General features: G+C 39.0%; 1 protein-coding gene across 2 annotated transcripts in view; it reads left to right on the top strand.

Annotated features, from left to right (window-relative positions):
* Positions 1-24910, top strand: part of ALKBH8 (alkB homolog 8, tRNA methyltransferase) — a 76722-nt gene that overhangs the window by 43445 nt on the left and 8367 nt on the right. For both annotated transcript variants that reach the window (XM_062196959.1, XM_062196960.1), the window contains exons 9-10: positions 6064-6215; positions 12592-12848. In XM_062196959.1, coding sequence (XP_062052943.1) covers positions 6064-6215; positions 12592-12848 — 409 coding nt within the window. The remainder of the gene's footprint in view (positions 1-6063; positions 6216-12591; positions 12849-24910) is intronic.

Below are 24910 nucleotides of genomic sequence, written 5' to 3'. Positions count from 1 at the left end.
GAACATTTTGCTATATCTTTTTTTTTTCTCACATATATTATTATTTTTATTGAAACATTTGAGAGTAAGTAACAGATGTTATGAACTTTTCTTCTTACATACTTCATTGTGTATTTCCTAAGAACAAGGGCATTATCTACATCAGCAGTTGGCAAGTTATGAATAATTAGCAAAATTCAGCAACTGTAAAACATGAACCGAGGATGGTTTTTACATTCCTAAAGGGTTGTTAAAAGCAGTGCAAATATTAGACAAAAATGATATTACCTTTAATGCCTAAAATATTTATATATTGGTTCTTTATAGAAAATGTTTTTCTGTCCCTGTTCTGTAAAACCACAGTACAATAATCAAATTCAGGAAATTCAACATTGATAAGATACCATTATATAATCCATATTCAGATTTTGCTAGTTATATGATGTAGTACTTTACAGTAAGCTTTCTCTCTGATCCAGTATTTAATCCTTGATCTTATGTTACATTTAGTGGTCATTACTATTTAATCTTTAATTTGAAGTACTTCTTCAACTTCTCTTTGTCCTTCATAACTGATTCTTTTGAGGAGGTCAATTGTGTTGTAGAATGTTTCTCAGTTTGAGTTTGTGTAATCTGAGTCTAAAGAAATGGATTTTATACTTGTGGTAGGAATGCATCTTTAGCACTTTGAGGAAAGAATTGCACTGCCAAATTTTGCGTTTATTGTCACTTAGAGTAATGCTTAGTTCTGTACTCATTAATTCTGTCCTGCCTGGAGATTTTAGCTGACATATTTTTATAAACATTCAAGGAAATGAGCATGTAAATGAATTTGTAACCTGTCCTAAATGTGAAAGATAAAAAAAGATGGCCCAATTTTATGTACTGAGGCTTAAGTTTATATAATTTTATTTTTATGGCCATTAAAATATTTGTAGTTTAAATGAAAATGACTGTGAAATCTATTGGTTTCAGGTATTCTTGAAACTTTGAGCATAAGTTATTCATTTTTGCTGTCACTAATGTTTAAACTTCTAAGAATAATAATATTATAGCAAATGGGGGCCAGCGCTGTGGCATACCAGGTAAAGCTGCCGCCTGCAGTGCCAGCATCCCATATGGGCGCTGTTTCGTGTCCTGGCTGCTCCACTTCCGATCCAGCTCTCTGCTATGGCCTGGGAAAGCAGTAGAAGATGGCCCAAGTCCTTGTGCCCCTGCATCCGTGTGGGAGACCTGGAAGAAGCTCCTGGCTCCTGGCTTCGGATTGGTGCAACTCCAGCCATTGTGGCCAACTGGGGAGTGACACTGCGGATGGAAGACTTCTCTCTCTCTCTCTGCCTCTCCTTCTCTCTCTTTGTATCTCTGACTTCAAATAAAGTCTGGCTTTGAGATCTGTACCCTGAACCATAATGTCGTAGCTTAGCTTGTTCGCTCCATTTCCTCTGAATTTATACTGAGCTCTCTAGCCTTCACATTTTTGCCAGCCCTCAGTGTAATACGTTTCTGTTTCCTTTCCATTCTATTTTTAATGTACAGCTCTACTTTTACTTCCTTTATAATTTTGAAGCTTTTCCTGAATATATTAACTTGAAATAATTTATCCCTTAGCTTAACCCCTAAATACTATTGTCTCCTACTACCTGTTCTAGTATATTGAACTATTATTTGCATCTATAAAATTATGTTTATCTTTGTGTTGAACATTTTCTCAACTAGATTATGATTTGAGTGTAAGGGGAAAAATTTGTGTTTAAAGATGTGTAAGAAAATCATTATTTTATCATATAGGTTACCTATGTGTAAAAATCTGATATTCATGCCAACAGCAGTTAAGAACTACTTGGCCTTTGCCTGAGGTTTAATGTTAGGCAAGTGATGTAATTGGCTTAAAACAGCCGTAATAGAGAACTACTTAATCCTCTAGAGGGAATTAGGTTTTTTTTCTTTTAAAATATCTTGACTTTGTTCAACAGGATAGGTTTCATCATTTTCAGCTATTAGAATAACAATAATAGATTATATTAGAATAAAAATAATAAATTCAGGCAATGATTGCTTGCCTTTACTTCTAAAAAAATTGCCTTTGGCACAAGCTCTTTTAAAAACAGACACACTCCTAACTCGTTTTTATAAAGTTGGCATTACCCTTGACACAAAATATATCAAGGACATTACAATTAAAGAAAGTTATAGATTGATATCTTATAACAGAGATGAGAGATCCTTAACAAAATATTAGAAAGTTTAATCCTACAGTATTTATTTATTTATTTTTGACAGGCAGAGTTAGACAGTGAGAGAGAGAGACAGAGAGAAAGGTCTTCCTTCCGTTGGTTCACCCCCCAAATGGCCTCTACGGCCGGCACGCTGCGCTGATCTGAAGCCAGGAGCCAGGTGCTTCCTCCTGGTCTCCCATGCGGGTGCAGGGCCCAAGCACTTGGGCCATCCTCCACTGCCTTCCTGGGCCACAGCAGAGAGCTGTACTGGAAGAGGAGCAAACAGGACAGAACCCAGAGCCCCAACTGGGACTAGAACCTGGAGTACTGGCACCGCAGGCGGAGGATTAGCCTAGTGAGCCATGGCGCCGGCCAACCCTACAGTATTTAAAAAGAAAATACATTATAACTGATTGGAATTTATCCCAGTATTTCAGGGTTGGTTTAGCATTTCAAAATCAATAAGGGAAGTTCTTCAATCTGATAAAGAATATTTGTGAAAAGCCTATGGCTAGCATCATACTTAATGTTGAAATATTGTTCGTAAGATATTAAACAGGGCAGGAACATTTGCTCTTATCATTTCTACTTAATGTTGTATTGGATATCTTAGTATAATAATGAAAAAACTAAAATCATAAATATTTGAGAGGAAGTAGTAAAACTCTTGATTTATAGAATACATTATTTAGGCAGATGGGGCTGTAGCGTAGTGGGTAAAGCCACCACCTACAAGTGCTGGCATCCCATATGGGCGCCTGTTCAAGTCCTGGTGCTCTACTTCCAGTCCAGCTCTCTGTGGCCCAGGGAGGCAGTGGAGGATGGCCCAAGTCCTTCGGCCCCTGCACCTGCATGGGAGACCCAGGGGAGGCTTTTGGCTCCTGGCTTCGGATTGGCTCAGCTCCAGCCGTTGCGGCCAATTGGGGAGTGAACCAGTGGATGGAAGACTATCTCTGTGTGTGTGTGTGTGTGTATGTGTGTCTCTCTGCCTCTTCTCTCTCTGTGTAAGTCTGACTTTGAAATAAATAAATAAAATATTTTTAAAAATAAAAAGAATACATATTGTGGATATGGAAACCCTAGGGGATCAACAAAGTACTAGAATCACTTGTATTTGGCTGTTCAGTATTAAAAAATTATTTTTTGGAAAATGAAATTAAGATGCTATTTAAAATAGCATGAAAAGCTGTAAAATACCTCCTTTCCAACATTCATGATTAACCATGGTGTGGTTTAAATAATCAGTTTAGGAATTCTAAATCTAATATCAGATGGAGTGAAATAATAGTAATAATGAAATGTAAATTGAGAATTTGTTCACTAATTTAGGGCCAGTATTCATTTAGGATTTTATGATCAAATCCATTTTAGTACTGCCTTTCAAATAAATAAGTAAATAAATTTTAAATGTTACAAAATGAAAATAAAAAGGCAGCCACATGCAGAGTGGAAATTTCTGTAAAATCTGTCGTCTATCCATCTATCTGGGAATTTAGCAAAAGATCTGAATAGGTCCTTCACCAGAAGAAAGATCTATGAGTGGAGAATAAGCAGTGGACACATATATATCATTAGTTATTAGAGAAATTCTAATTAACCATAGTTTCATACTGCTTACCATCACTTTAAATCCTAACCTAAAAAATGGAGACAACAACCAGTGTTGATGAGACTGTCAAGCAGCCTGGAACTCTCACATGTGGCTGACTGGAGTATAAAATTGAATAACTGCTTTGAAAAACTGGCAATTTCTTACCTGGTGACCAATCAACTTTACTCCTAGGTATTTACCCAAGAGTGAGGAAAAAAAAAAAAAAAAATATATATATATATGTACCTGAAAACAATGTGTGTAAGAATGTTCACAGCTGTACTAATAGTAGTTACAAACTGTATGCATTAACAGATTTTTGTATAAATAAATTGTGTTAGGTTCATACAATAGAATGTTACTCATCAATAGGCTGCACACTGTTGCTAAATATCACAGCGTGGTTAAATGTGAAAACCGTTATGATGGCTGGACAAAGCCAGACACAGAATAGTACTGTTTATGAAGTTCAAGAGCAAGCAAAACTATACTGATTGAAATCAGAATAGTGATTGCTTCAAAGTGGGGAAGGATTGCCTGAAAGGACCTTGCTGTCCTTTTGGCTATGTGACCTTGAGTGTTGGAAATATTCTTGATTGGCATGGTGGTCACAAGGGGGTGTGTATGTTTGTCAAAACTCATTGAACTGTGTGTTTAATATCTATACATTTCATTATATGTAAATTGAGCTTCAAAAGTATATTATTTTCCTACCATAAAATTCCTTTTTTCCCACTCAGAAATTTGAGCATACTGCAAGGATCCTCTTCAGATCTTCTTATAACACAATTTGTAATAACTTAAACTACTTTTTGCCGGCGCCGTGGCTTAACAGGCTAATCCTCCGCCTTGCGGCGCCGGCACACCGGGTTCTAGTCCCGGTCGGGGCACCAATCCTGTCCTGGTTGCCCCTCTTCCAGGCCAGCTCTCTGCTGTGGCCAGGGAGTGCAGTGGAGGATGGCCCAAGTGCTTGGGCCCTGCACCCCATGGGAGACCAGGAGAAGCACCTTGCTCCTGCCATCGGAACAGCGCGGTGCGCGGGCCGCAGCGCGCCTATCGCAGCGGCCATTGGAGGGTGAACCAACGGCAAAAAGGAAGACCTTTCTCTCTGTCTCCCTCTACTGTCCACTCTGCCTGTCAAAAATTAAAAAAAAAAAAAACAACCAAAAAACTACTTTTTACTTTTAATCTTTGTTTTACTTATTGTATCTATATTATGCAATTTAATAGTTAATTTTTTTGTTCCATTGTTTGTTGTTTCCTAATGTTGATATCCTTAACCTTTAACTAGACTTTAGTTACTGAAAAGGATGTACTTATATTAAAAACTCCATTGATAATTGTATTTTTTCTGTTTTTGTGTTATATACTTTCCCAATCTTTTGCTTTATAAGTTTTGAGAATGTTACTAATTTGGCATGTATAAATAGAGTTTTTGTATCTTTCTGTTTGACCATCATCATCATGAAATATTCTTTTCTATCTTTAGTGATCCTTACCACTTTAAAGTTGAATTTGTCTGTTTAGTATAGCTATATCATTTTTCTTTTGGTTTTGCTTGATATATACAAAATATTTTTTTCATGTTATATATTTTTATTTCTAAATATTCTTTAAATTATTATTATTTTTAAATTTGAGAGACAGAGTGAGAGAAACAGAGAGAGAATTCCTATCTGCTGGTTCCCTCTGCAAATGCCTGCAGTGGTCAGGATTGGGCTGGCCCAAAGCTGGGAGCCAAGTACTTGAGCCATCACCTGCTGCCTGCCAGAGTGTACATTATGAGGAAGCTAGAATCGGAAGAGGAGTCAGGACTTTAGCCCATGTACTCTGAAATGGGATGTGGGCATCCCAAGAGGCATCTAAACCTGTATACCATACCCTCCCTTTCAAGTTTTATTCTTTAATTAGAGATTTTAATCTGTTAACATTTAACATTTAACATAATTACTGATATTGAGTTTAAATTTAATATCTATGTTTCATCTTTGCCTCATCTGTTGTTTTCCTTTTAGAATTGAATTTAATTAAATATTTGTTACTGTTTTATTTTCCTCAAATAATTTCTTAGTTGTTCATCCTTTTAATATTATCTGAAGATAACTTCCTTAAAGATTTTTATTCTTTTGCTTTTTCCAAAATGCCTAGTAAGTCAAGGAATCCAATTGATATTTTCAATAAGTCCTATATTTGCTGTATTTCCTTAATATTTTTAGAAGACCTGAAATATTTTTATTAATATAATCTTTGGTAAATTATTTTGCCTGTTATTTTTAGAATCACACCCAGGAAATTTGATACTATTCAAGCATCTGAGCATCACAAAAGTGGAATTATCACCAGTGATGTTGGAGACTTAACTTTAAGCAAGAGGGGGATCCGAACATCATTTACATTTAGGAAAGTGAGGCGAACACCTTGTAACTGTAGTAAGTATGTAATTTCAATTCTACTGTAAAGTGGAGTAAATCTAGTATGAAAATCTCTTTAGCTTCCATAAGCACCCAGAAGAGCTACTTCTTAAGTTCTCTGATGGCATTCCTCGCATTCTGCCATACTTTCATGTACTTTTTTTTTTTATTATTTATTTGAGAGTCAGAATTACAGATAGAGAGAGGGAGAGGCAGAGAGAGAGGTCTTCTATCTGCTGGTTCGCTCCCCAAATGGCTTCAGTGGCTGGAGCTGGGCTGATCTGGAGCCAGGAGCCGGGAGCCAGGAGCTTCTTCTAGGTCTTTAGGTGCAGGGGTCCAAGCACTTGAGGCATTTTCCACTACTTTCCCAGGCCATTAGCAGGCAGCTGGATCAGAAGTGCAGCAGTCGAGACTCAAACCAGCGCCCATACAGGAGGCTTAACCTATAAGCCACGATGCCAGCTCCTGTCACATGCTTTTCTTAACCATTCCTGTTAGAGTTAATATTCTTTGATGGCGGAGGCTATATCTTGTCATCTTTCTTTTCTCTATACATAGTACTTGAGCATAATTGGGTACCAAATAAATATTTTGTTTCTTGAAGTCACAGTTGAGAATGCTACAATTGTGAAAATGAAATATCACTTATAAAAAAAAATAGGTTTTGGTAGAAACAGCATTTCAAGTTTCTAAATTACTTTTTAGTAAGCCAACAGGAAAGTTGGAGATGAAAGATTGTTCAGTGGTAGGCAATTCTAGAGAGCAAGAAATAGGTTATGTTTTAGTCAATTTGGAAACCTAGAATAAAGTAAAGGAACTGCTCAAAATCTTGTTGAAAGAATGCTGTTTCGAATTGTCTATCCAAGTACATCAGGCGCTGGATTTCTCATACTCTATTAGAAGAAATCTCTTTCATTTTATAAATAATATTTTGTAGTAACAGTACTGGCAAGATTCTTTTTCTGTCCTAGGAGGTTTTTTTTTTTTTTGACAGGCAGAATGGACAGTGAGAGAGAGAGAGACAGGGAGAAAGGTCTTCCTTTGCCGTTGGTTCACCTTCCAATGGCCGCCGCAGCTGGTGCGCTGTGGCCGGCACACCACGCTGATCCGAAGGCAGGAGCCAGGTACTTATCCTGGTCTCCCATGGGGTGCAGGGCCCAAGCACTTGGGCCATCCTCCACTGCACTCCCTGGCCATAGCAGAGAGCTGGCCTGGAAGAGGGGCAACCGGGACAGAATCCAGCACCCCGACCGGGACTAGAACCCAGTGTGCTGGCGCCGCACGGCGGAGGATTAGCCTGTTGAGCCACAGCGCTGGCCCTGTCCTAGGAGTTTTGATTATAGGTAGTATCTACCAGTTGCTTTCCGATTTAATCATAATCTTAAAATCGTTTTGAATTAAAAACCCTTATTAAATTTATAAGATGTTATCCTGCTAGAAAACTTATAATCTTTATGTTTGATATCTTAATATTAGTGAAGCATAAATTTTTTTTTATTTTGCTAAAAGTATCTTTGAGGCCTTAAAATGTTGATTTAAAGAATTAATTAAAAATGCTATTAACTATTTGATGAATGTCTAATACTGCTCTAATTTATGAGGTACAGAAAAATAAAGTTGTCCAGCGCCGCGGCTCAATAGGCTAATCCTCCGCCTGTGGCGCCGGCACACCGGGTTCTAGTCCCAGTCGGGGTGCCAGATTCTGTCCCGGTTGCCCCTCTTCCAGGCCAGCCCTCTGCTATGGCCTGGGAAGGCAGTGGAGGATGGCCCAAGTCCTTGGGCCATGCACCCCATGGGAGACCAGGAGAAGCACCTGGCTCCCAGCTTTGGATTAGCGCAATGCGCCGGCCGCGGCGGCCATTGGAGGGTGAACCAATGGCAAAGGAAGACCTTTCTCTCTGTCTCTCTCTCTCACTGTCCACTCTGCCTGTCAAAATAAATAAATAAATAAATAAAATAAAGCATGGGCTCTGTACTTACGGAACTTTTTTTTTCTTTCTTGATCACCTTATTTTTTTTTTTTAAAAAGATTTATTTATTTATTTTGAAAGGTAGAGTTACAGAGAGGGAGAGGCAGAGAGATCTTCCATCCTCTAGTTCACTTCCCAGATGACCACAATGGCCAGAGCTGAGCCAATCTGAAGCCAGAAGCTAGGAGCTTCTTCAGTTCTCCATGTGGATGCAGGGGCCCAAGGACTTGGGCCATTTTCTTCTGCTTTCCCAGACCATAGAAGAGAGATGGATCTGAAGTGGAGCAGCTGGGACTTGAACCAGTGCCTAAATGGGATGCTGGCACTGTAAGCAGCTGCTTTACCTGCTTTGCCACAGTGCTGTCCCCAAGGAACTTAAAGTCTCATTAGAGAGACAAGCTGGTTTTCTTTTGCAAATGCTTTTCTGTTATTGTCATTTATTAAATGTAAGGGATACCCTAAGAAGCTGTGATTGAGTATTCCAGTTATAGATTTTAAAAATTGACATAAAAATTATACACAACATGATGTTTTGAAATCTGTATACATTGTTGATTGGCTAAATTGAACTAATTAACATATGCATTACATATTTTTTTGTAGTAAAAACACTTAGAATGTATTCTTTTAGTGATTTTTCAATAATGCAATACAGAAGTCGGAGATGTAACACAGTAGGTTAAGCCATGGCTTGCAGTGCAGGCATCCCATTTGAGTGCCGGTTTGAGTCCTGGCTGCTCCACTTCTTTTTTTTTTTTTCCTGATTGATTGATTTATTTGAAAGGCAGAGTTACAGAGAGGCAGAGGCAGAGAGAGAGAGAGAGAGAGAGAGAGAGAGAGTTCTTCCATCTGCTGGTTCACTCCCCAGATGGCCGCAATGGCCAGAGCTGCACCAATCCGAAGCCAAGAGCCAGGAGCTTCTTCCAGGTCTCCCCCATGGGTTCCGGAGTCCCAAGGACTTGGGCTGTCTTCCACTGCTTTCCCAGGCCATAGCAGAGAGCTGAATCGGAAGAGGAGCAGCTGGACTCGAACTTGGTACCCATGTGGATACTGGTACTGCAGGTGGTGGCTTTACCTGTTATGCCACAGCACTGGCCACTGCTCCACTTCTGATCTAGCTCCCTGATGATGTGTCTGGGAAAGCAGAAGATGGCCCAAGTCCTTGGTTCCCTGCATTCATGTGGGAGACCTGAAAGAAGCTCCTGGCTCCTGGCTCCTGGCTTTAGCCTGGCCCAGCCCAGGCTGTTGAGGCCATTTGAGGAATGAACCAGCAGATGGAAGATTCTCTCTCTCTCTCTCTCTCCTTCCCTCTTTCTATAATCTGCTTTCAGATTAATAAATAAATCTTTAAAATTTATATTATACATAGTTATTTGTATGTTGTAAAATAGATCTTTGAGGTTTACTCCTCTCTAACTGAATTTTATATACTTTGACCAACATCTCCCCAGTCTCCTCCCATCCCACTCAGCTCTTAGTTACCACCATTCTACTCTTCTGCTTTTATGAGGTCAACATTTTTAAGTTATGCATGAAAGTAATATTATGTGGTTTTTGTCTTTCTGTGCCTGGCTTACTTTAGTTAACATACTGTCCTCTAAGTTCATTAGATGTTATTGCAGATGACAGGATTACTGTCTTTAAGACTGAATTGTATTTCATTGTGTATAGATGGCACATTTTAAAGATCTATTCATCCATTTAAGGACACTTAGGTTGAATCCAAATGTTGGCTGCTGGGACTAATGCTGCAATGAACACAGGAGTGCAGATAACTCTTTGGCATATTGTTTTCATTTTCTTTGGATATATACCCAGTAGTGGGATGTCTAGATCATGAGATAGTTCTATTTTTAGCTTTTTGAGGAACTTCCATACTATTTTCTGCAATGGCTGTGCTAATTTACATTCCTACCAGCAGTGTGCCAAGGTTTCCTTTTCTCTATATCCTTGCCAACACTTAGTATTTTTTCTCCTTTTTTAAAAGATTTTTATTTTATTTATTTGAAAGGCAGAGTTACAGAGAGAAAAGGAGAGAGAGAGAGAGAGAGATCTTCCATCTGCTTCTTCACTCTCCAAATGGCTGCAATGGCTAGGGCAGGGTCAGACTGAAGGTAGGAGCCAGGAGCTTCACCCAGATCTCCCACGTGGATGCAAGACCCCAAGCACATGGATCATCTTCTGCTTTCCCAGGCACACCAGCAGGGAACTGGATTGGAAATAGAGCAGCTGGGACTCAAACTGGAGCCCGTATGGGATACTAGTGCTGCAGGCAGCGGCTTAACTTGCTGTGCCACAGCACTAGCATCTTTTTCCTCCCTTTGATAATAGCCATCCTAACAAGTGTGAGGTGATATCTTTTGGTTTTAATTTGGATTTACCTGATAATTAGTAAGATTTTTTTCTTTTTAAGATCATTCTTTATGTAATTTTAATCAAACTTTTTGAATTTTTTAGTGGTAGGTTGTTCTTCCCATCATAAAATTTTACTAAGACGACTTTGGGATACCTGTATCGTGTTATATAGTTGTAATTTTAGTTTAACTGTCATAGTATAATCATCTGTTTCTACATGTTTCTTTTAGAGCCCTCAAGCTTTTGGAGGCTATTTTTTTCTTAAATATCCATTTAAAATTTTTAGAGTTTCCCTTTACCCATTAATAGGAACTAGAACTCACATCCCAATTTTAAGTTTTCTCAGGATTTGTCAAATTCTAGTTATCTTTAGGGAAAAGTAGTTTGTTTTTTGTCCATTCCTGAAGCCTTGTTGCTGCCACCATATTCTTTGCTGTCATGTGAGTTTCAACTATTGCATTAGTCTTCTCTGTGATTTCTCTGGGAATACTACTTCTTCCTTTTTTCCCTAAAACACTACCCATAAAAAAGATGTTGTGTGTGTGTTATAGACTTTGACAAGACAAAAAAATATTACAGAATGGCAGAGAACAGCTAAGATGTAAAATTAACATTAGACATTATTACAGAGAATAGGAACACCTTCAAAATTTATTTGAGACATTGTATACTAAATCCCTCTGTCATCTCTACTTGCTGATGTTTACTTGGGGTTTGGTTCTTCTTTTTTTTTTGAGATTTATTTATTTATTTATTTTAAAGTCAGAGTCACATGGAGAGACAAAGGAGAGGCAGAGAGAGAGAGAGAGAGAGGTCTTCCATTTGCCGGTTGACTCCCCAGATGGCCGCAATGGCCGGAGCTGTGCCAGTCTGAAGCCAGGAGCCAGGAGCTTCCTCAGGGTCTCCCATGTGGGTGCAGGGGCCCAAGGACTTGGGCCATTCTCCACTGCCCTCCCAGGTCATAGTAGAGAGTGGATCAGAAGTGGAGCAGCTGAGTCTTGAACTGGCGCCCATATGGGATGGCGGCACTGCAGGTGATGGCTTAACCCAATATGCCACAGTGCCGGCCCTGGTTATTCTTCTGAAAGAGGTGACACAGTGTAGTCATTGAGAGTGTGGGCCCTGGAATCTGCATTGCCTGGGTTCAAATCTTTGCTATATGATTTAACATCCTTGTCACCTTAGGAATGGTATTTAACTTCCTTGTGCTTCAGTTTCTTAAGTGGTAAAATGAATGTAATAGTACCTACATCATAGGTGAGAGTTGAGATACCACGTATAAACTGCTTACAGTAGTATTCAATATATGCTTGTGATGATTACCAAATGACACTTTCATGCAAGGTCTTATTTTTCTTTGGGAGTCCTGGGGTTCCCCAGAAGTTTCAGCTTCTTCATCTGCCAAGAGAAAAGCCCTAAATCCCATAGATTTTCCTATAGGCTAGAAAAAGCTTTCCTGACTATGAAGACTCAATTCAAGGAGAAAGAGGCATTATAAGGCAGTTGCAGAATTGTAGTCGCTTTGTTGTAAATGGATTCTCTCTTTTCTTTTACATTAGACTCCCTCATGTATAGAATTTTTTTTTTTCTTTTTTTTTCTTTTTTTGGACAGGCAGAGTGGACGGTGAGAGAGAGAGAGAGAGAGAGTAAGGTCTTACTTTTACCGTTGGTTCACCCTCCAATGACCGCTGCAGCCGGAAGCCAGGAGCCAGGTGCTTCCTCCTGGTCTCCCATGCGGGTGCAGGGCCCAGGGACCTGGGCCATCCTCCACTGTACTCCCAGGCTACAGCAGAGAGCTGGACTGGAAGAGGGGCAACCAGGACAGAATCCGGTGCCCCGACTGGGACTAGAACCTGGTGTGCCGGTGCCGCAGGTGGAGGATTAGCCTATTGAGCCGCGGTGCTGGCCTACGTATAGAATTTAACTTGTTAGGAGAGCTTTTTTGTTGTTGTTTAACTAATAAATCCAAGCTTGTCTACCTCAGTCATCAAATTTGTATTGATTTGCTTTAAAAACATGATAATTTGGATAAAAGTGAAAGGTTTAGATTGCTTTATTTTTTCATTTAGGTTACTATTTGGCCTGTGACAGCCAGAGGAAAGAGAGTCCTCCTTCATTTCCAGAGAGTGATCAAGAAGCCTCACAGCTGGAGCGAGAGTATGTCCATCGAGTGTATGAGGAGATTGCTGGGCACTTCAGCAGCACCAGACATACCCCTTGGCCACACATCGTGGAGTTTTTGAAGGCTTTGCCAGATGGTTCAATAGTGGCTGATATTGGATGTGGAAATGGAAAGTACCTTGGCATCAATAAGGAGTTATATATGGTAAGTAATGTTTCTTTTTGCTTTATTTGCAGTGGTTATCATCTTTCTTCCTAATGATATCATGTTGTGTTTTTACTCATGGTTGAAATGTTATAACAAGTAGGTTGAAAATTGTTTGTATTTTCTTTTTTTTTTTGGTAGTGATTTCTAATAAGATTACTTTAACAGTAAAATTATCTTACAGGTACAAAACTGTCACTAGATTAGGAAGGAGTTTTATTGAAATATTTTCTTTGCCTGAATCTTCCTATGTATGATAAAGATAAAGCAGGTATTTCATTACTTTTTAAAAATTTTTTATAAATAAAGTAACTGAGACTCATAGTGGTTAAGCTCATTTTACCTCCCTGATGTCATATAATTAGGGGAATTTGAACCTAGGCCTTCTGACTCCAAATCCAGTGTTCTTTTACTCATAATACAAAAAAGGTTACTGTTTATTTGTATGTTACTATTGAGGAAACTTGGGCTCAGATAGAGTAAAGGTTATGTAACCATGACCCAGATGCTCAATCTAGGAATTGAGGCTATTTCTATCTCCTTCCAAAGTGTCTATTTTTAATTGTTATCATTTCTTTTCTTTTTTTTATAGGAGACTTTTATTTAATAAATAAAAATTTCCAAAGTACAACTTTTGGATTATAGCAGTTATTCTACCCATAACCACCCTCCCACGGGCAAACCTTCCCATCTCCTACTCCCTCTTCCATCCCATTCTTCATTAAGATTCATTTTTAATTATCTTTATATACAGAAGATCAACTCTATACTAAGTCATGATTTCAACAGTTCTCACCCATACAGACACACAAAGAATAAATTACTGTTTGAAGACTAGTTTTACTATTAATTCTCACAGTACAACACATTAAAGACAGAGGTCCTACATGGGGAGCAAGTGCGCAGTGACTCCTGTTGTTGATTTAACAATTGACACTCTTATTTATGACGTCAGTAATCACCCGGGGCTCTTGTCATGAGCTGCCAAGGCTATGGAAGCCTCTTGAGTTCACCAACTCTGACCTTATTTAATCAAAGCAGAAGTTCTCTCCTCCCTTCAGAGAAAGGTACCTCCTTCTTTGATGGTCCATTCTTTCTGCTGGGATTTCACTCACAGAGATCTTTCATTTAGGATATTTTTTGCCTCAGTGTCTTGGATTTTCATGCCTGAAATACTCCCAAGGGCTTTTTAGCCAGATCCGAATGCCTTAAGGGCTGATTCTGAGGCCAGAGTGCTGTTTAGGGTATTTGTCATTCTATGAGTCTGCTGTGTATCCCACTTCCCATGTTGGATTGTTCTCTCCTTTTTAATAATTATTATCATTTATTTTCTAATAAACTACTTTTTTTCCTCCTGCATTTGGAGGAAGGAAGGTCTCCCTGCTGTAGTACATTATTGTAAAAACTCATAATGGGAGGGAGTGCGAGTGGGAGGGAAATTATGGGGTGGGGGGAGCCATTGTAATCCATAAACTGTACTTTGGAAATTTATATTTACTAAATAAAAAAAAAAAAACTCATAATAGGGGCCAGTGTTGTGGCATAGAACATAAAGCTGTTGCCTGTGACACCAACATCCCATATTGGTACCAGTTCAAATCCTAGCTGCTCTATTTCTGATCCAGCTCTCTGCTAACAGTCTGTGAAAAGCAGTGGAGGATGACCCAAGTTCTTTGGTCCCTGTTGCCCATCTGGAAGACCCAAATGAAGCTTCTGGTTCCTGGCTTTCATTATCTAGGGAGTGAACCAGCTCATGGAAGATATCTCTCTCTGTATTTGTCTGTCTCTGTAACTCTTTCAAAATAAGTAAATGAATCTTACAAAAAAAAAAAAAAAACAAAAAAAACAACCACCAACTTATAATTACACTGCTCTGTAAAGACTGGAGCTTCCCTTTCTCAAGAAAAGTGAAGAAGGGCGAAAGTAAAGAAGTAAATAAAGAGAATTAGAACTGTCTACATTCATGGGTTATTGGAATGTGACAGATTGCTAATAATTATTTGTTTTACCCAATTTGAATACCTCTGCATCTACATGAAGAAAGTTATGGCAACTGAGGAAAGGAAAAATTTGTTCATTAAGAGATAGATAAAAGCTAAAAATAGCTTTTCATCCAGATAAGACAGATATTAAAAAATTGTCATCATCCTTACAATTAAATTTTAGCGTAAAGAATAAAGTCTGATAAGTTGGTTCATGTCTAATTGGAAGTAGCTTTTTGATGTCACTTAAAATCACATCTGTAACCACAGTTCAAAACAAATTGATATCTTCTGGTGTTTTAATCTTAAGGTAGTATGCAAAAATGTTTCTCAGTAGGCCTTGTATTTGCTCTTTGTTATTGATAATCATGGTTTTATCTAGTCAAGTATCATTCATGACAGTGAGACTTGATTGAAGTCAACCCCACTGAGACTTTCTTCTTCTGAGAGTCATGATTGTTAACACTATTCTGTTACAATTGAGAAGAATGAGTATTTGTTGAATAGGAAACAGAATCAAAATTCTAATGCTGATTCATGAAAGTATATATATTTGCAAGGATTGGAACATTGTGAATACATATACTCTCTATTATTCACATTCATTTTTATCAGTGGCACTCAACATGTAGTCCTTCGTGTCTGGGTTCCCCAGAGCCTACTGCATTATCTGACCTCTAGCAAAGGCTCATGCAGTATTGGTTCAATGAAGAACTGAAAACTACTTGTCTGGTTGGAGTTAAGAATTTCCTTATACCAGAAAGTGGAATTACGAATGATAAAAAGGAAGCCTACCATTTTTCAGTTGCTGAGAATTCAACCTGGATGGTTGAATATATTTGAGTATATTTTGAGCAGTCATTTTGTGAGCTGGAAAATAAGTGCACTTCTTGTCGTTCATGAAATAAGAAAAGGTGACTTGAGAGATTCATTTTAGATCTTCATGTGTAGAATAGGCTAAAATTCTAAAAAAGTATTAATATTTCTATAATGCATAATTTCATTAACAAAATGCTTTTTATACTAGCATAGGTTCTCCTGGGATTAGTTTTATGAACTGCTTTTCATTTCTGTGAAACATGTATTTGGTGAATCTGTTCTTATCATAGGTCTGAACCTTGCCTGGTCTTTCTCGTCTGGTCTTTAATTCAAAGTTTCTATCTTCCAGCTAGAGCCATCTGTTTTTCAGACTTCTTTAATTAGTCATCATTTCTATAATCAGCACTAGGTATTGGCTTTGTTTACAGAGGTAAATTTGATAAGCAAAAATTTTACACCATCTTGAGAGTCACTGCCTATATAATACCTAAAGCAGGTGAGATGTGCATCCCCAGAACTTGGTCCAGCTCCTTCGCTAAGTGACTATTCTGTGCACTTGTCTCAGAGCACATTCAGTTCAAATTTGTTTTCTAGATTAATAATTACTTAATACTTAACACTGTATGCATTTTGTAAATAGATAGGATTGGATTACAACTATAACAGTAATGCCAGGAGTCTGAGAATTAGAGATGTTTCTATAAGCCTATTCTGTACACCTGTCTTTTTTAGGAAACATTTTATTTCAGAGTAATTTTAAATTTACAAAACTAAAATTGTGACTTAGTACAAAGTGTTCCCACATACACCTTACTCCATTTCCTCATATTAGTATCTTTGTCACAATTCACAAATCACTACCAACTTTCCCTATTTTTTTAATCCAGAAACATCCCTCCCAGGCTCTAGTAAAAACATTCTGTATTCAGGTGGATTATTTTTTAATTTTACCTCCCATATATAATGGAGAACATGTAGTGTTTGGTTTTCTGTATCTGGCTTATTTCACTCAACATGATATCCTCAAGTTCCATCCATTTTGCTGCAAATAACAGGATTTCATCCTTTTTAATAGCTGAATACTATTCCACTCAGTATATATACCACATTTTCTTTATCCATTCATTTGATGATGGACATCTTGGTTGAGTCCATATTTTGGCTACTGTAGACAGTGCTGCTGTAAAGATGGTGAAGCAAGTATCTCTTTGACATAATGAGTTTATGTCTTTTGGATATATACCCAGTAGAGGGATTGCTGGATCATATGGTAGTTCTATTTCTAATCTCTTGAGAAATCTCCATCTTGTTTTCTTTTTTTTAACAGGTAGAGTGGACAGTGAGAGAGAGACAGAGAGAAAGGTCTTCCTTTGCCGTTGGTTCACCCCCCAATGGCCGGCGCGGCCGGCGCGCTGCTGCCGGCGCATTGCGCTAATCCGAAGCCGGGAGCCAGGTGCTTCTCCTGGTCTCCCATGGGGTGCAGGGCACAAGCACTTGGGCCATCCTCCACTGCCTTCCCAGGCCATAGCAGAGAGGGCTGGCCTGGAAGAGGGGCAACCAGGACAGAATCTGGCACCCCGACTGGGACTAGAACCTTGTGTGCTGGTGCCACAGGCGGAGCATTAGCCTATTGAGCCGTGGTGTCGGCCTCCATCTTGTTTTCAACATCAACTACACTAATTTGTACTGCCATCAACAGTGTATAAAAGTTCCCATTTCTTCACATCCTCCCCGTCATTTATTACTCTCTGTCTTTGGGATGGTAGCCATTGTGAGAGGGGTGAGGTGATGTCTCACTGTGGTTTGATTTGCATTTCCTTGATAGCTTGTGATATTGAGCACTTTTTCATCTATTTTTTCTTTAAAGATTTATTTATTTATTTGAAAGGCGGAGTTTCAGAGAGAAATAGATCTTCCATCCTCTGGCCCACTCCCCAAATGGCTGCAATGGCCCCGGCTGAACCAGGCCAAAGTCGGAAGCCAGGAGCCTCCTCCAGGTCTCTCACAGGGGTGGCAGGGGCCCAAAGACTAGGGCCATCTTCCACTGCCCTCCCAGGAGTATTGCAGAGAGCTGGATTGGAAATAGAGCAGCCAGGACTTGAACTGGTACCCATATGGGATGTTGGCATTGCAGGTGGAGGTTTAACTCTCTATGCCACAGCACTGGCCCCTTGTTAACCATTTTTATTTCTTCTTTTGAGTACTGCCTATTGGAGTCCTTTGCCCATCTCTTAACTGGATTGTTTTTAGGTTGTTGTTGTTGTTGAGTCTTTTGAGTTGCTTATATACTCTGGGTATTTTTCCTTTGTTGGATAAGTACCTTGCAAATATTTTCTCCCATTCTGCCAGCTATCTCTTCACTTTATTGATTGTTTCTTTTTTGTGCAGAGTGTCTGAGATCTGAGTTTGATTTTGATATAAAATCCCATTTGTCTACCTTTGCTTTTTTTTTTTTTTTTTGGCCTGTGCTTTTGGGATCTTATCCAAGTTATCACCTATGCCAGTGTCTTAAAGTGTTTGTCCTATGTTTTCTTTTAGCAGTTTCATAGTTTCTGGTCTTAAATTTAGATCTTTAATCCATCTTGATTTTTATATATTGTGAGAGGCAGGGATCTAATTTCACTCTTCTAAATATGTATGTGCAGTTTTGCCAGCACCATTTATTGAAAACACTGTTCCTTTACTAATGTATGTTCTTGGCTCTTTTGTCAAAAATCAGTTTGCTGCATATATGTGAATTAATTTCTGGACTCTCCTACCATGGAAATAGAATAGAAAGGATTGTCGAATATCTGCTGTGTTGAAGTGTTGTGCTGTGTATTTTTTCATATACATTATGAGATTGCTATTATTATCTCTATTTTACAAATGAAAAAACAGACTCTGGTTATGACATACCTAACATCACACAGTGTTAGTATAAGTATTATAACCTCATATCTGACTCCAGGTTCCATACTCCGTGACACAATTAAGAGAAACTATATTTTAAAAAAATATTTATTTTTTATTTATTTGAAAGGCAGAGTTACAGAGAGAGAGGAGGGAAGAGTGAAGAGGGAGGAAGGAGGAGAGAGCAGGGAGGAGGGAGGAAAGAGGTGAGAGAGAGAGAGAGAGAAAGAGATCTTCCATTCTCTGGTTCACTCTCCAAGTGGCTGCAACGGCTGGGGCTGGGCCATGCCTAAGCCAGAATCCCAGACCTTCTTCTGGGTCTCCCACATAGGTGTAGGGGCCCAAACACTTGGGTCATCTTCTGCTGCTTTCCCAGAAACATTAGCAGGTAGCTGGATTGAAAGTAGAGCAGCTAGGTCTCAAACTGGTACCCATATGGCATGCTGGCATTGCAGTCGGGGGCTTAACCTTCTATACCACAATACTGGGCCCAAGAGAAACTGTAAAGGCTAGCTGTATTGACAGAGAGCAGCAGGCTATGAACTCAAAGATGGTAGGACTCATTCTGTCTTGTTCTCCACTCACTTGGCACATAGTAGAAGCTTGTTGATGGTTTGTTCAATGGTGAAGAGCATATCTATATGAATTTACCTTTATTTTCTTATATGAAAATCAGAATATATGTATAATATATTAAACTCTGCAACTTTGAAGGAATGTAATAGCCTCAAAATAAGAAGGCGTTAACATTGGGTCAGATACAGTTAGGACATGGATTTCTCTTCATACTTCATATCTAGAATAAGAGTTTTTATCCATCCTTTGTTCCTTATGTAATAACAAACATTTGCATAATACTTATGATTAGTGAAATATTTAATATACATCATATCCTTTTCTCATGTTAATGCTGAGAATTGAATATTTCTTTTTTATGATTTATTTATTTATTTGAGAGTCAGAGTTACTGACAGAGAGAGGCAGAGACAAAGAGAGGGGAGTCTTCCATCCGCTGGTTCACACCCCAAATGGCTGCAGTGGCTGGAGCTGGGCTGATCTGAGGCCAGGAACCAGGAGCCAAGAGCCTCCTCTAGGTCTCCTGTGCAGAGCAGGGGCCCAAGGACTTGGACCGTCTTCCACTGCTTTCCCAGGCCATCAGCAGAGAGCTGGATCAGAAGTGGAGTAGCTGGGATTTTAACTGGTACCTATATGGGATGTTGGTGCCGCAGGCAGAAACCCACTATGCCATAGCACTGGCCCCGAGAATTGGGTATTTCTGTTTTTGTGTTTTAGATGATGAAGCAGAGGCTCTGAGGTGGTAAGTAGCTTTCCTAGGCTGTTCATTTGGTTACTGCTGGGCCAGGATTCACATCTAGAGTTTGGTGCACTCCTGTCACTGGACTTTACTGTCTTAACCTATTTTTCTGCACTTCAAACTACATATTGCAAATCTGATTTTTCTGATTTTTTTTTTAAAGATTTATTTATTTATTTGGAAGGCAGAGGGAGAAAGAAGAGTCTTTCATCCACTGGTTCACACCCCAAATGGCCACAATGGCTGGAGCTGGGCCAATCCAAAGTCAGGAGCCTGGAGCTTCTTCTAGGTCTCCCACATGGGTGCAGGGTCCCAACGACTTGGGTTATCTTCCATTGCTTTCTCAGGCACATTAGCAAGTAGCTGAATCAGAAGTGGAGCACCCCAGGACTCAAACTGGCATCCATATAGGATGCTGGAACTGAAGGCAGAGGCTTTACCTGCTATGCCACAGCACTAGCCCCCCAAATTAGGTATTTCTATTTGTTGTGTTTTAGATGATGAAGCAGAGGCTCTGAAGTGTTAAGTAGCTTTCCTAGGTTTTTTATTTGGTTATTGTTGGGCAGGATTCAAATCTAGAGTTTAGTGTACTCCTTTAACTGGACTTTACTGTCTTAACCTATTTTTTTTTATTTCTCACAGCTTTATTATAGATCACAAATAAAAATTGGTCATATTAATAGTGCAGAATGTGAAGTTTTGATAAGCATATATATTACAAAATGATTACCACAATCACACCAAGGATCCTATCACCCCACATGGTTATCTCCCCCCTCTATGGTGAGAACACAGAATATGTAGTCTCTTAGCAAATTTCAAGTATATGACAACACTGTTATTAACCATCATTACTATGCTATACCACAAGCTGGTTTTCTTAATCCAGTCCCACCTGCCTTAGAAAAAGTTCTTCCAAATTTTGGCAATAGACTTTTTGTCATATTGAATGTTTACTATTATTAGTGTTTGCCTCTTTCTGTGCATTTATTTTTTTTTATTTCTTTTTTTTATTAAACTTTTATTTATTGAATATAAATTTCCAAAGTATAGCTTGTGGGTCACAATGGCTTCCCCCCTCCCATAACTTCCCTCCCGCCCGCAACCCTCCCCTTTCCCGCTCCCTCTCCCCTTCCATTCATGTAAAGATTCATTTTCAATTCTCTTTATATACAGAAGATCAGTTTAGTATATATTAGGTAAAGATTTCAACATTTTGTCCCCAGAGCAACGTAAAGTGAATAAACTACCATGGATTACTAATTATAGCATTAAATAGCAATGTACAGCACATTAAAGACAGAGATCCTACATAATTTTTTTTTCAAATTAATTAATTTTCTATGCCATTTCCATTTTAACACCAGGTTGTTTTTTTTTTTTTTTTTCATTTCCAATTCTCTTTATGTACAGATCAATTCGGTATATAATTAGTAAAGACCTCATCAGTTTGTGCCCACACAGAAACACATAGTATAAAAATACTGTTTCAGTACTAGTTATAGCATCACTTCGCTTTAGACGACACATTAGGGACAGATCCCACATGGGGTGTAAGTACACAGTGACTCCTGTTGCTGATTTAACAATTTGACACTCCTGTTCATGGCGTCAGTAATCTCCCTAGGCTCTAGTCATGAGTTGCCAGGGCTATGCAAGAAATTAACCTATTTTTTTTTTTTTTGCAGTTCAAGCTATATATTGCCAATCTGATTTTTCTACAATTGGATATTTTCTTAATTAATTTTTTAAATAAAATATTTATTTATTTGTTTGAAGGGCAGAGTTAAAGAGAGGCAGAGGCAGAGAGTGAGAGAGAGGTCCTCTATCCAGTGGTTAACTTCCCAAATGTCCACAATGGTTGGAGCTGGGCTAATCTGAAGCAGGAGCCTAGAGCTTCCTCCAGGTCTCCCATGGAAGTGCAGGGGCCCAGGCACCTGGGTCATCTTCCACTGCCCTCCCAGGCCATAGCAGAGAGCTGGATACTGGCGTCCATATGGGATTCCTGCACTGCAGGTGGTGGCTCCACCCGCTATGCCACAGCGCTAGCTCGTGAACATTATTTCTTAATATTGGGGACATAAATATATTAGATCTCATGGTATACTGACTTCAAATATCCTTTGGAGGACAAAGAGTTCCTTAAAGGAAACACACGCACACACAAAAACAAATTCCAATGGACTTCATTGAAATGTCAGTTTGTATACATATGTTTGACTAAGTTACCTTCTCAGTAAGTTATTGTTACACCTTATCTTGAAGACTTTTTTCTCCCCTTTCCTTCCCCATTCTACACCTTTTCTCTTCCTTTGCCTCTTTCTCTTCACCCTCCAAAAACAAAAGGAAAAAACCTGAATCTAAACACATACCCAAATGACTTCATTATTTCTGTTCCTATTAGCAGAAACTAAGGAATGCAAACCTAAATGATATAAAAGGGGAATATAATGGGGAAATACACAGTTACATTTAGAGAGCTGCCTTTCTAGTAACACAGTAAACTTTATGGAAAAATCTGTTTAAAAAATTGAGATGATTCTTAGGAAAGAGCCTCATCACTCTCACTGCTCATACCACACAAATAATGATTCAATCCAAAGTCAAAATAGACCTTCCATGGGACTACATGTGTTTTAACCTCCTTTAGGTACCCTCAGTACAGCTCTTAATGGAATCAGAGACATGATTCTTAAAAGTAACAGATAATTAAATGGTTTAGATGATAGAATATGTGTTTTTAGGGTGATAAAGACCATGTATTGCTTTTTTTCTTTGAGATGAAATTTCCCCAACTGGAGCCGGCACTGTGGCATAGTGGGTAAAGCTGCCGCCTGCAGTGCTGGCATCCCATATTGGCGCCAGTTCGAGTCCCAGCAGCTCCACTTCTGACCCAGGTCTCTGCTATGGCCTGGGAAAGCAGTAGAAGACGGCCCAAGTCCTTGTGCACCTGCACCCATGTGGGAGAACCAGAGGAAGCTTCTGGCTCCAGGTTTCAGATTGGCACAGCTCTAGCCATTGCAGCCAATTGGAGAGTGAACCAATGGTGCAAGACTCTCTCTCTGCCTCTCCTTCTCTCTATGTGTAACTCTGACTTTCAAATAAATAAACAAGCCTAAAAAAAAAGAAAACAAACCTTTTCTTTAATTTATTTTTATTTTTTAAAAAGATTTTATTTATTTATTTTAGAGATAGAGTTACAAAGACTGAGAGGGAGAGACAGAGAGAAAGGTCTTCCTTCTGTTGGTTCACTCCCCAGAGTGCACTGATCCAAAGCAAGGAGCCAGGAACTTCTTCCCGGTCTCCCATGTGGGTGCAGGGGCCCAAGCACTTGGGCCATCTTCTACTGCTTTCCCAGGCCATAGCAGAGAGCTGGATTGGAAGTGGGGCAGCTGGGACTGAACCGGTGCCATATGGGATGCCGGCGCCACAGGTGGAGGATTAAGCTACTGCAACATGGAGCCGGCCCCGAAAACAAACCTTTAAAAAAAAGTTTCCCGGCCGGCGCCGTGGCTCACTTGGCTAATCCTCCGCCTGTGGCACCGGCACCCCAGGTTCTAGTCCCGGTTGGGGCGCCGGTTCTGTCCCAGTTGCTCCTCTTCCAGTCCAGCTTTCTGCTGTAGCCCAGGAAGACAGTGGAGGATGGCCCAAGTGCTTGGGCCCTGCACCCCATGGGAGACCAGGGGGAAGCACCTGGCTCCTGGCTTTGGATCGGCGCAGTGCGTCGGCCGTGGCGGCCATTTAGGGGGTGAACCAACAGAAAAGGGAGACCTTTCTTTCTGTCTCTCTCTCTCTCTGTCTAACTCTGCCTATCAAAAAAAGAAAAAAAAGTTTCCCAAACTGTAATATGGTGATAATAATACCTAACTTAAAGTGTGTTATGAGGTTTAAATTTGTTAAGAATCTGCTTTAATAGTGAGTATTCAGTAAAAGACAGTTGCTATAGCCCAGTTAGCTTTTCCATATTTTGGATTATTTTCTTAGGATAAATTTTTAGAAGAATAAATTGAGCAAAAGTTATAAACTTTTTATCTTATTTTAAAAATGATTTGCCTGATTATACTTTAAATTATTCAGCCAATTGGTATTGTCATCAATAGCAATTTTAAGAATATGATTTGAGAGTATGTTTTATCACACTGATACTAATGTAGTATGTTTTGGTTATAAAATAGTTTTGATAGTTTAATAGGAGGAAAATGGAAAATTGTCTTAATTTACACCTTTTATTACCAGGTTGAATTTTTTTTATGTCTGCCTATACTTCCAGAATTGTATGATTCATGTTTTGTTAAAGATTTAAAAATTTACTAGCAAAAAATGTATTCATTTTAAACACAGTATAAATGTTTTTATGTCCTTGATTGCCATCCAGTGCACAGAAATACGTAGTTTACATGAATCCTTAAGTATATGTGTTTATACATAAGCCATTTTCTGTCCTTTTGTTCACCTTATGCAATATTATTAGGGCGAATTTAAAGTACTTGGTATCTTTGATATAAAGACTTAAAGGAATTTAAAAATAGAAAATAAAGAGAAAAAAATCTGATGATTTTACTGTAATATGTTGAAGGCTAGGGCAAAATAAGTGAAAAATAAAAGTAGTGAGTCAGGTATGAGTCAGGGCAACAGTGAGTGGGGAACCGCACGAGATCTGGTGCTTTATTACTAAAACTGCCCATGAAAAGGCATGCTGTGAACTAACAGTCATAACAGCCTGGCAAGAAAGAGGGATTTCCTCTTGCTTGTTTGGCTGCTTTTCTCCTGGTTCTGTTTCATCTGTGGTTGTCAGATTATAACTTTCCTCCTCTAGATAGCTATTGAGCCCTATCTCTGAGGATTTGTTTTACAGGCAGTTGGATTTCTTTATGTTGACGTGTAAGGTGCAGCTATGTGTCAGAATTGGGCAGACTTGAAACTCCTGATCCTATGAACTAACTTTAAATATAAGAAAAAATGGAAAGCACCAAAATATGCAGTATATGTTCTGCATGTTTTATATGGTATTGTCATCTTGATATTGTTACTGATTGATGGCTGAGTGACATAGA

Source organism: Lepus europaeus, chromosome 7 (genome assembly GCF_033115175.1).
Source record: "Lepus europaeus isolate LE1 chromosome 7, mLepTim1.pri, whole genome shotgun sequence".
In the NCBI taxonomy this organism is placed as follows: domain Eukaryota; kingdom Metazoa; phylum Chordata; class Mammalia; order Lagomorpha; family Leporidae; genus Lepus; species Lepus europaeus.
This window is presented reverse-complemented; position numbering and strand designations above follow the sequence as displayed.